This window comes from Olea europaea, chromosome 15 (assembly GCF_002742605.1).
Source record: "Olea europaea var. sylvestris chromosome 15, O_europaea_v1, whole genome shotgun sequence".
Taxonomy (NCBI): domain Eukaryota; kingdom Viridiplantae; phylum Streptophyta; class Magnoliopsida; order Lamiales; family Oleaceae; genus Olea; species Olea europaea.
The window spans coordinates 8,588,829-8,601,457 of NC_036251.1; the positions used below are offsets into that span (position 1 = coordinate 8,588,829).

Genomic DNA, 12,629 nt, shown 5'->3' on the forward strand with positions numbered 1-12,629 from the left:
TTTCTTAACATATGAACCTTCACGTACAAAATTCCTATTGGGGATCGTCATAAGATAAGTCTTTCTGTATTTTCAATAACTGATAATCCATCGTGTGTTGTCAATCCTACACTTACTTTTTAGTTATTGACACATGAAACACATTATGCATTACTGAGAATTGGGGTAGTAAGGCGAGATGATACGCCACGCTTTCAATCCTCTCGAGTATTTCAAAATGGTCTCAACTTTACTTTCTTGGCAAAAGGAAGCATTCCCTTCATTGAAGCTACTTTTAGAAAAAATTATCACAAACTTCAGTTTCCAAATCCTTCCATCTATGATAGACATAACACTTGTGTCAATTATATGTTGCCTTTATTTTGGCTCTTATTTTGTAAATAGCCTGAACTATTCATTCAAAAATTTCTAGACCCAAAACTCTCTTTTCTTTGAATTTGTCCTTGTGAATCAAAGATCTATATATACTGCCATAGAAAACTTCATAAGGTGTTATTCCTATGGTTGCTCAAAAATGGTTATTGCAAGCTATAACTACACCAGTGGTAAATAAGTTTTCCAACTGCCGTCTAAATCAAAGACACGAGTCAATAATGTCTTCAAAAATTGGAATAGTTCTCTTGAACTTTCCGTTAGATTGATGATGATAAGTGATACCCAACTTAAGTTTTGTGTGAAAATCACGTCCAAATAACAACTAGGTAAAGAAAGGACCACGCTAAGATTAAAGTGAGAGAGACAAAAGAATAAAAAATTTAAATTTAACAAAAGTACACGTATCAGTCTTCATTGAACGTGGCGCTCTTCATCCACTTCTATGCTTGGCCAAACGTTTCTAAACTAGAGTAAATGAATGATGAAGAAGTGAATCTTATGAGGATTACGAATTATTACTCATGTTCTCATGTCCACAGTGAGAAATGTTAGCTTGTCTAATATGGAGAGAACCTTAAGTAAGGTTATCACATTTAAAGAGAAGTGTAAGTAAGATTTTCCTGTTACATCAGTAAGCGAGCAATTTTATCCTATCTACTGTGGGTATGAGAACAATTTCTCACAAATTATATTGATTAAAAATAATTTAATTAAGCTCTTATTTGCTATAGATTAAAATCAATTAAAAATCATAAGTCAAATTCAATAATTATGTTTAATCACATATTTCATTAGATGCATAACTTTTCAACCATATATATTTTTAATTTTTATCAAAATATAGTAAAAAGTTAATTTTAATCTTTATCAAACATGATATGGCATTTACAAACACTTGAGACAAATTACAAGACAATTTTTCTCAAATTCCAAATAAAAAATGCGCCGTGAACACCCGTCTCAGCGGTGCTTTTCAATTACACTTTTACCCTTGAACAAAAATCCCCATAAAATACTACTGTAATAGGAAAAACCCCTCTTAAATCTTCTTCTCCAAGTACGGGTGGACAACCTTTCTCAGCACCTTTGATTTTCTCATATTTCGCCCTCACTGTCACCATCTACAAGGTAATCCATATGCATATCTGTTGATTATTCGTTTATTATTAATTGGTTATTTTATTTTAATCGACGTTTTTAGCTGTCAATTCAATATCAATCATTCATGTCTAATTCTAATGTAAATTCGTTTTTTAGTAGTGAATACATGGTGGGAGGTGCTTCAGCTTCCGGTGCTTCCGGGAATGTCGCCGGCGTGAGAATCGTCGTCGCTGGAGATGCCAAGACCGGGAAATCGAGCTTGATAGTTACGGCCGCTACTGATAATTATCCGAACAATGTCCCTCCACTGCTACCGCCCACTAGGCTCCCCGAAGATGTTTACCCTGATCGTGTCCCTGTTACAGTAATTGACACTTCCTCGAGGTCCGCGTCCTCTCTTTCTTTTTCTCTTATGTACATATATGTTTGTTTGTGCGCGCTTATTCTTATGTGTGAGTACTTGTGACTAGAGTTTTATATATCGCAATATGGATTATGTATATTTCATGGTTTTGAGAAAGGAGTCAATTGAGCTCAGCTGCTTTCAACAAAGTGAAATTATACTCTCTTTTGGGTATAGTATGTCAAGGTTCACTTTTTATGGAATGGGAACGAATAATCATTACATGTGGACTGAAACGCCATTTGTGCTTTCTTTACTAGAGAAATATCTAATGAACATAATTACTTGTGAGGTGATTTGTCAACCCTTGTCTTTTTTCATGTGCTATGGTGCCAGGTCTGTATCCATATCCGATTTGTCTCGTATTTGTCCACAATACTCCTTGGACACTCGAAGACATGTACGCATTTTTCTTCCCCTGCATTAGTAATATATTGTTTAAGTAAAAGTTTTCGTGAACAAAAATCAAAACTAGAAAAGTGTTGATTTTCCCCAAAAAAAGGGGTATGTAAATAAACATATAACATATAAATCTTCAATTGTCAAGAATTTAAATTAACGTGCCCTGAAGCTCCCTAGTCTTAGTTTTTTTGTGAATTCATGTGTTGTGTCCGTATCATGTCATGTGCATGCAATACAACACATTTGCTATGTTGTACTGACATAGCTTTTAAAAAAAAAAAAAAAAAAAAATGCTAACACGACACATTGATGACACGTTGATTAAATTATTTAAAATACTTCATTTATATGATATAAATTTAATTTTATACTCAATATTAATTTTTTAAAATACTTTAAATATCAGTAACCATTTATTATTTAATAATAACTTTGAGTTGAAAATATGCCCTTGTATGCCTCCCTTTAAAACAAAAAATTTTAATTCTCATACATATTTTGAATCACATATTCACACAATTAAATATTTTGCACGTAAACCTAAAATTTTTCCGTAGTTTTTAACCACATATTCTATGAAAAATCACCATTCAATAAATCATTTTTCTCAATAATGGCCATCAAACAGGGCTATGTAATATTTAGATTAAAAAAGAAACAATACCTTGGTAGAGCGTCCAAGGAATGTTGATATCCGACACGTGTCTGACACAGACACACCACCCTAGTTGAAGTGTTTGTACAACCCATCACATTTGAGACTAGAGAGTGCTTTTTATTTAATTTGCATTTAAGCTCATCATTATTCCACCAAGATCCCTTTATTTCGGAAATTTTATAATATGTATATGTGATGTCCCATATCAATTTAACACGTGTAAGTGACCTCGTATTTATAAAACAGGGATCCCTAGCATGGGGAAAATGGAATTATAAATATAATTTTAGTCTACAACTAATTGGTAGTAATATGTGCACGCCCTTGCACATACTTATGTGTTTTGCATTAATATGGAACCCGTTTTGTAGGATTAAAGTGGTTTGTCAAAGCATATGATCACACGCATCAATAGGTTGTATATGCTTCTGATTTTGTAAGCGTGTCCATAATCTCATGGATCTGATCAAAATGAAACAAGTGTTCAACTAGATTCTTCTATGTGCTCCCTGATATATTGAGTTTAATTTATTTCATAGTAAGGTTTCTCCCCCATAATAAGGTAACCAAATGTTTTTTTTGGTTCATTTGCAATTGCAATTGCTTGATATTTGTATATGTTAACTGTTGTTTCTCTTTGGATGTTTGTTACTGCATATGTTTGTTTCATTGTACTTCTTGATATTTGTATATGTTAACTGTTTCTTCTCTTTGGATCTTTTTACTGCATATGTTTGTTTCATTGTACTTCTTTTGAGTTGAAACTTACCAATTTTTTGTTGGCTATATATGGGAAGTAGCCCTGAGAATAGAGGTAGACTTGTTGAAGAGATAATGAGAGCCGATGCTGTTGTTCTAACCTACGCATGTGATAGGCTTGAAACTCTTGATCGGCTGAGTACTTTCTGGCTTCCTGAACTTCGAAGATTAGAGGTATTTAAATGAAACCATTACTTGTTCATTTTATTGAAGTTGCATTACTGCTTGCCTAATTGTTATTTTAGAGCTCACAGAATTACCTCTAGTTTCCAAAGTCAAAAATCTCGATCATTATTATGAAACTTTGGTTTATTCTACACTTCGTTTTACCCCTTTAACTAGTGCACTTAACACATGTTTGGGCAGGTTAATGTGCCTGTTATTGTGGTGGGTTGTATGCTAGATAAGAGGGATGATCAACATTCAGTTAGTTTGGAGCAGGTTATGTCACCAATAATGCAACAGTTTCGTGAGATTGAAACTTGTATTGAATGTTCTGCACTAAACCATATTCAGGTAAAATCTAATTCACCCCAGTAATCTATGGCTACAAAGCTGATTTTATTTAAAGTTGCAATGTCGGCATCTTATATTTGTAGGATGTATATATTAACAATTCATTTTCTTCCACCAATCATTATTGCAATTTATGGCTCTGTTTGTCTTTTTGCTTTCATCCACTTTCAAATGTTTCATTCTATGAAATTTTGCCAATTTGAAATAGGCTGAGAGATGGGCTTGAGTCAGAAATGATAAGTTTGATAGCTCAATACGCAAAATAACAATTCTGTTATACATTCATTACTTCTGAAGCTCTCTATCAAGACTAACTAGTGTAATGGTTGGTGATTTCCTGTTTGCAGGTTCCTGAGGTTTTCTACTATGCACAAAAAGCTGTGCTTCATCCAACTGCTCCATTGTTTGATCAGGAACAACAAGTGTTGAGGCCACGATGTGTGAGGGCTTTGAAAAGGATATTTATCCTTTGTGACCATGACAGAGATGGTGCTCTCTCTGATGCAGAGTTGAATGACTTTCAGGTCATTTCGTTATCATTTTGTTATAATATGGCTCTTAATATCTTCATTTACATGTATGTTTTGACACTTCACATCTGCATCTACATCTACATGTATGCTTCCTGAATATTACCAGTTTGCGTGAGCCTTCTCTTTTGCTAGACACTGAAATGATTTAGTAATAAGTGCAGGTAAAATGTTTCAATGCTCCACTACAACCATCTGAAATAGTAGTTGTTAAGAGCGTTGTGCAAGAAAAATTGAGGGAAGGTGTTGATGATCGTGGTCTTACATTGACCGGATTCCTCTTTCTCCATGCACTTTTTATCGAGAAGGGCCGTTTAGAGACAACGTGGACTGTCCTACGGAAATTTGGGTATAACAATGAAATCAGACTCCATGATGATCAGCTGCCACCACCAATAAAGAGATATCCTGACCAGGCAAGTTACCCTTTGGATGAGCTTAACTATTAGTGTGGACAATCTGAATATACAATACATAGAAAATGTTTTCCTATTTAGTTTAATCCATTCTGCTTATTCTCATCAAATCTTTTCAAGTTGTATGCCAACGTTGTGTGTGACCCTTTTTAATACCATTCAGAAACTGTCATAAATTTCTTTTGATTTCACTCAGTTGATGCCAATTTCAGATGTAAAAATTAACGCATCATAAAAATCTTCATCTGTTACTTGCTAACTTTGGTAATGGTTATGTTCATTGTTTTCAACTACCAAATTGTATATAAAGTTGCTGTTCACTACCAATGATGAATGTTTTCTTATTTTCTGCTTTTTATCTATTCATCATCTATCTAATGCTATATGACTGAGATCCATAAAGATCGTTCTAGAACATCACAAATAGAAGTTTGTCTTCATGATGTCCTCTATGATATTCTCCTAATTCATGTTTTATATGCACCATGACGGTAATTTAGCGTTCTATTTCTATCAGCACTATTGTCAAATCTTTGAGAGTGGTTTTTTTTTTTTTTGCCTTCCATGATCTCTTTGTCTTTTCTTTTAATTTCTGAATCTTTATTGTCATTTCTGTAGAGCACGGAGCTGACTAACGAAGCTGTGGAATTTCTCAGAAGAATTTTCGCCACATTTGACATTGATGGTGTATGTGAAGTCTTTTTCCTTAAAATTTGATGTTCTAATAATCATTTTAATATTTAGTTGATATGATTAGAGACCGTGTTTATTAAGACAGTTTATTCTCTTGAATAATCCATCATATGATCTTTGATTTTATTCGTAAACAGTTTCCTAAAGTCTGGATGTTTCATTATGGTCATTGTAGGTCAAACAGCCAGTTACTCCTGCACGCAAATGAAATGTTTTAGCATTTTGAAGAAAGTTACCATTTAATAGTTTGTGTACAACAACAACTTGGTGTTTGCTCAATTTTAATTTGTAAAACTTGTTTGAAGAACTATACCTAGCAAAACAAGCGCTTAAATGATCTATAAGCTTTATTCCTGAAAAACTCGGTGTCAGCTACATGAATTTTTTTCACTGTTCTGTATGCTTCCATGCTACAATTCCTAAAATATCAAGTAAAATAAAAATATTTTGCAATTACATAATGCCATAACCATTTTGGTCAACATCTCTCCTGACGTGTTCTAGTGAGAATTTGCGTTAGTGTATGAGATAAAAAGATGAATGGAAGCAGAGCGTGGTAGGAGTGAGACTTTAGTTAAGAGCAAATTAAGCTTTTAAAGTTAGCTTTTAACTGGCTAAAAGATGGGCCTGATGCCAATGTTGTTATGTGGATTTTTTAAGTTTTGGAGAAATCAAGGTAAGATGACCAACAGCACAGCCAAATATCATTTACAGTGGGCTTTAACATATTTGCATAATTTGGTTTCTAAAACATTGTAATAAGGATAGCAAATTTGTATGGAACCTTATCTCGGGATGCATTGCATGGTGTGTTTGGAGAGAAAGAAACAACCGCTGTTTCTAAGATCAAACAAAGACAATAGCACAGATTGGGGAAATGTTTTATTTGACTTTGTATAATTGGTTTAATGCCGTGGCTAAAAATTCTATAGAAGAGTTGCCTAATTTCATGACGTTCCCCAATGGTAGGATATAGGATTCAATAATTTCAAGTGATTTGTGTGTTCCCATGTTTTAGTTTATATTATTTACTTATCAATGAGACCTGGTGCTCCTGCTATTTAATTATAGTTCACAATGTCTTAAAATGTTGATTTTTTCAGGATGGAGCTCTTCGTTCCGCTGAGCTTGAGGATTTGTTTTCTACTGCACCAGAAAAGTAATGTATTCTTCTTTAATATCCTTATGATCTTCATTTCCTCCAACAAATGAAATTTCCTCTTTTCAAGAAATTCACATGTTTTCTACTGCTCCTGAAGAGTAATTATTTTTTATTACATTCTTACACACTTTTTTGCTTCAACACGCAAAGATCCCTCGTTTTCCTTTCATTTGTTCAGGTGTTTTTGGCGCATATAATAAATTTCAAGTGGTAAACAGAGATGCAATAGGTGTTATGAGCTTCTGGAAAAAAATAAAAGCTTATTCCTTAATCTTTAAAATCAATCCGATTCTGAAGTGTGGGTTACTACTGAAAGCTATGCAAAATTTTGGCATAAACGATAACAGTTGTAATATAACAACATTGTTATCTGTTTTCTTCGACGGCTAATCTGCTAGAAGATTATTGAAGACCTCTTGCTTCACTTGAAATGGTGTATTTTATAATTTTAACTTGTTCTGGGTTTTTGTGTACTCTTTCTTGCTTTATAGACAAAATGGCAATTTGGTCTTTAAATATGATTTTTTTAGTGTTATATTAAAAAATGTGCAACTTTCATTGATATTGTTGTAGCTCCCCTGAGATATGTAAAGAAAAGCCAATATCGTATAGCTACGGGTAGTATCGGAAAATCAGGAGTATCTTACACTCTTATTTTAGAGTGGCTATGATAATCAAGTCATGCATGTAGGATTAAGATAATTTGCAATGGGCGTATTTAAATGAAAATAAAATATCTTTAATTCTCATACTTTTTTTCAACCGCAAATTTACGTAATAGAATATTTTGCACGTAAATTAAAAACTTTTCCTACTTTTTAAGAGTACATTTGCCAAAAAAATCACTATTCAAAACTTTATTTTCTCAAAATAATGGCCATCAAACAGGGGTTGACTTTAGTCTGCACAAATAAAAAATTATGGAGTTCAGAAGAAAGCAAGTCTAAAATAATGTAAGAAGGTCAGTATTGATGGTGTATGTGAAGTCTTTTTCCTTAAAATTTGATGTTCTAATAATCATTTTAATATTTAGTTGATATGATTAGAGACCGTGTTTATTAAGACAGTTTATTCTCTTGAATAATCCATCATATGATCTTTGATTTTATTCGTAAACAGTTTCCTAAAGTCTGGATGTTTCATTATGGTCATTGTAGGTCAAACAGCCAGTTACTCCTGCACGCAAATGAAATGTTTTAGCATTTTGAAGAAAGTTACCATTTAATAGTTTGTGTACAACAACAACTTGGTGTTTGCTCAATTTTAATTTGTAAAACTTGTTTGAAGAACTATACCTAGCAAAACAAGCGCTTAAATGATCTATAAGCTTTATTCCTGAAAAACTCGGTGTCAGCTACATGAATTTTTTTCACTGTTCTGTATGCTTCCATGCTACAATTCCTAAAATATCAAGTAAAATAAAAATATTTTGCAATTACATAATGCCATAACCATTTTGGTCAACATCTCTCCTGACGTGTTCTAGTGAGAATTTGCGTTAGTGTATGAGATAAAAAGATGAATGGAAGCAGAGCGTGGTAGGAGTGAGACTTTAGTTAAGAGCAAATTAAGCTTTTAAAGTTAGCTTTTAACTGGCTAAAAGATGGGCCTGATGCCAATGTTGTTATGTGGATTTTTTAAGTTTTGGAGAAATCAAGGTAAGATGACCAACAGCACAGCCAAATATCATTTACAGTGGGCTTTAACATATTTGCATAATTTGGTTTCTAAAACATTGTAATAAGGATAGCAAATTTGTATGGAACCTTATCTCGGGATGCATTGCATGGTGTGTTTGGAGAGAAAGGAACAACCGCTGTTTCGAAGACCAAACAAAGACAGCAGCGCAGATTAAAGAAATGTTTCATTTGACTCTGTATAATTGATTTAATGTCACGGCTAAAAATCCTATAGAAGGGTTGCCTAATTTCATGTTATTCCTCTCTTGCTTAAAGTGATTGTACACATCCCGTGTAATCTCTTTTAATTAATAAAATTTTGATTACCTATTAAAAAAAACAATGGTGTACATTCATTTGGGTTGGAGGACATTGTTTCAGCTGGTGCTCATTTAAAAGGGCTTGCTTCACATATATTGTAAATCTGCTTTCTAACTATATCTGGGGAAGCATTTTGGTATGCATTATCATGGTAGGATATAGGATTCAATAATTTCAAGTGATTTGTGTGTTCCCATGTTTTAGTTTATATTATTTACTTATCAATGAGACCTGGTGCTCCTGCTATTTAATTATAGTTCACAATGTCTTAAAATGTTGATTTTTTCAGGATGGAGCTCTTCGTTCCGCTGAGCTTGAGGATTTGTTTTCTACTGCACCAGAAAAGTAATGTATTCTTCTTTAATATCCTTATGATCTTCATTTCCTCCAACAAATGAAATTTCCTCTTTTCAAGAAATTCACATGTTTTCTACTGCTCCTGAAGAGTAATTATTTTTTATTACATTCTTACACACTTTTTTGCTTCAACACGCAAAGATCCCTCGTTTTCCTTTCATTTGTTCAGGTGTTTTTGGCGCATATAATAAATTTCAANTGCACATGCACATGCACATGCACATGCACATACATAAATAATTGAAAACTCCATATAACAATTTCTAACAAGATGATAAAATTTACATTTAGTCTACTGATGTTTGCCCAAACTGGCACTCCATCCTGGGGGGGTATGAAATTGTACAGATGCAGACTTTGGTGAATAGAATAAGCAATATTTTTTCCCTCCCCAATTCTCCTCTCTTTCAGCCCTCTATCCTCTTTCTCTTCTTCTTTAGTTCCTCCTCTTCTCCTCTCCTCTCTTCTCTTCCCGTTACCCCTTCTTCGACAACTTTTCTTCTAGTATACAGTTTGTTTTCCGTCGTCCGATGTCAAATTCTCCGCAAGATATTTAGAACACTTCTGATAAATTTGGATTAGCATGTTTTATGTAACTGAAAAAATGGACAAGCTTGACTGGTCAATTTATTTTATAGGCCAAGGACCATATCTACTCTTCATCTTGTATGTTATCTTTTATGTGCCTGTAAATTTTCTTTGACAAATGTGTTTTTTCTAGTGGTCCCTAATGACACTTCTGGATCCAATTCGTACCATGGAGACCCTGATATACATTGGATATGGTACTGATCCCTCAACTGCCATCCGTGTAACTCGAAGAAGACGTTTAAATCGTAGGAAGCAGCAAACGGACAGAACTGTGTGCCACTGCTTTGTTTTTGGACCAAAAGAGGCTGGGAAGTCTGCAATACTGAATTCTTTCATTGGAAGGTAAAATATGCTGCTTATGTGGTAAATTTTTAATTATTTTTCTTAGATTTGTTTCCAGTTTCTTAATATTAGTCAGGTCTTGTAAAACAAGTCATTCATTCTGCAGACTTTTTCCTGAAGAATATGTTCCCACTACCAATGATCGCTATGCTGTTAATTCAGTTGATCAACCTCTGGTACGTTTCATAAAGCAAGACAAGACTCATAAAATAAAAATGGTAAATTGCTAGAACGCGGTCTGCATCTGTGGACTGGCATATGCATAACTACGAGCATGGATTTGTACACAATTGTGGTGTTCACTGTATTATGCACAATAAAAGGCACTGTGATAATCATTAGAAACAATGTTACCTAATAAGCACAATGCTATAGTTCACCAAAATGTGTATGGAAATGTAATCTGACATAAAATACGAATGTAGTATTCAAGGGTTAGATATCTTTAGTTTACACAGTTGATATACTGTGAATAGTCATTGTAATAGGTTCACCCTAGAGAAAAGTTTCCGTTCTTGAAACCGGAGCTCTTCGGAAATTCTATGAAATGTTTTGGAAATTTAGAGAAACTTTATCAACCTTTTGTTTTGAATTAAAATTCAGGAACTTAAAAGAGGCATTTTATAAAAAAATTGGGAACTTTAATTAGGAAAGAAAATTAAGGGCCAGCCAGAAATGCCATTCAGTTGTGGGCTTCAACTAAGAATAACAATTAATTGTGGGCTTTAACCCTTCAATTAAAATAGGGATATAAATTGATAGATTTTATTGCCGGGATTTACCAACAATAAACTACTTCAACAAAGAAAATCTAGTTGGCAAATGAAACTTAGAGAATCACTGAGAAATACCAAATATAAAGAGCATAAGGGAATAGTTTCAACAATAAGATTATGTTATTCTTCTAAGAGCATGTTTGGGAAATGTTATAAGAAGTTTAAATTATAAATAGATAGAAATGAGTGGTTGTTAAGTTGATAGTACTTGTGGATCCCTTGAAATATGTGGATAAAAGTGGATTTAGTGTTTTATAAACATGAGCCAAACATTGGCTAAATGTTTAACTTTAAAATTTTGATGTTGATGTTGTGATACAGATATTGGTAATAATAGAGATACAGATATTGAAGACGATGATGGGAATGAATCTGAAGGAAATTAATCTTACGACATGAATGAACTTTTTTTTGGGATTTTGTAAACTTATTTGATATGATACTTTTTTAAGATTGTATAATGCATCAAATTGAAGTTTTAGTTTGACTGAATTGTGTTATTTTGAATACTATGTTAATGTTAGATAGCTATTTTTAAGATTGAATACTGAGTAATTTATATGAAATTATAATTTTTTATGAAATATTTTTTGTTGTGTTTCATGCCCTTTTTGAGAAATAGTGTCCATATGCGTGTACCGTTTCCATGGAACCTTGGGTTGTGCATCATAATGTGCTTGCATTTTTGGTTCAAGTTAACTTCTGATGAGATTAGAAAACCTAGAAAGGTAAATTTTTCTAGTCAATTTGTCATAGTAATAGAGGAAAACATTGTAAATACAGTGGATTGGAAATAAGAAAAGGAGAAGAAATCAACTTGTATTTGAAAGAGAGCTTTTGGTGCTGAAAAGCCTCAAAAATCTTGGGAGCTTATTAATTCGAAGAGGACTGCAAAATAGTAAAGCCAACTCAAATATAATCTTAATTTCTTGCTATTTCCCGAAATGTATAGAGATGTTAAGGAATTTATCACCTCAGACAAAGGAACACAAGAAAACTCTTGTAACATGCTTCTTTTGACCACAATTTCTCAGGATAGTTGATCCCAATTAATGTTTTGAGCGTTTCTCTGACTCTTATTTTACTTTCATGTGAAAATATTTATATAATGAAGGTATGGTTTTATATTTTGTGATGACAGGGAGCTAAGAAAACTCTTGTATTACGAGAGATACCAGAGCAAGGAGTGAAAAAAATATTATCCAGCAGGGATGCTTTGGCAGCATGTGATGTGGCAGTGTTTGTTCATGACAGGTAGCTGATATGCCATTTTTCCAACTGACTTAAAAAGAATAATATAAGTGATTGTTAGTGTTTTGAATCATATTGATATAAATCACTTGGTGGTGTAGTTGACACTTCACTATTACCACATTATGTTTTGGCATAACTTGGTTTTTGATGTTTCTAAAATTTTAGTGTATTTCATTTGGCATTATTCTTTTTCTGAATGATATTTTCTTTAATTATCCCTTTTTCTTTTCCTTTCTTGTTTTTGTTTTTGTTTTTTTTTTTGTTTTTGTTTTTTTTTTTTTTTTTTTTTTTTTT

At 33.1% G+C, this 12,629-nt stretch overlaps 1 protein-coding gene across 1 annotated transcript; it reads left to right on the forward strand.

Annotated features, from left to right (window-relative positions):
- The first annotated feature begins 1,357 nt into the window (after positions 1 to 1,357).
- On the forward strand, positions 1,358 to 12,425 carry LOC111411184 (mitochondrial Rho GTPase 1-like). Its single transcript, XM_023041741.1, has 13 exons — positions 1,358 to 1,503; positions 1,633 to 1,860; positions 3,740 to 3,872; positions 4,065 to 4,214; positions 4,562 to 4,738; positions 4,909 to 5,160; positions 5,779 to 5,847; positions 6,957 to 7,013; positions 9,305 to 9,360; positions 10,011 to 10,038; positions 10,094 to 10,305; positions 10,412 to 10,481; positions 12,223 to 12,425. Exons 2-13 carry the CDS (start codon positions 1,643 to 1,645, stop codon positions 12,337 to 12,339), a joined length of 1,539 nt encoding a protein of 512 aa, XP_022897509.1. The 5' UTR covers positions 1,358 to 1,503; positions 1,633 to 1,642; the 3' UTR covers positions 12,340 to 12,425.
- Positions 12,426 to 12,629: the final 204 nt, after the last annotated feature.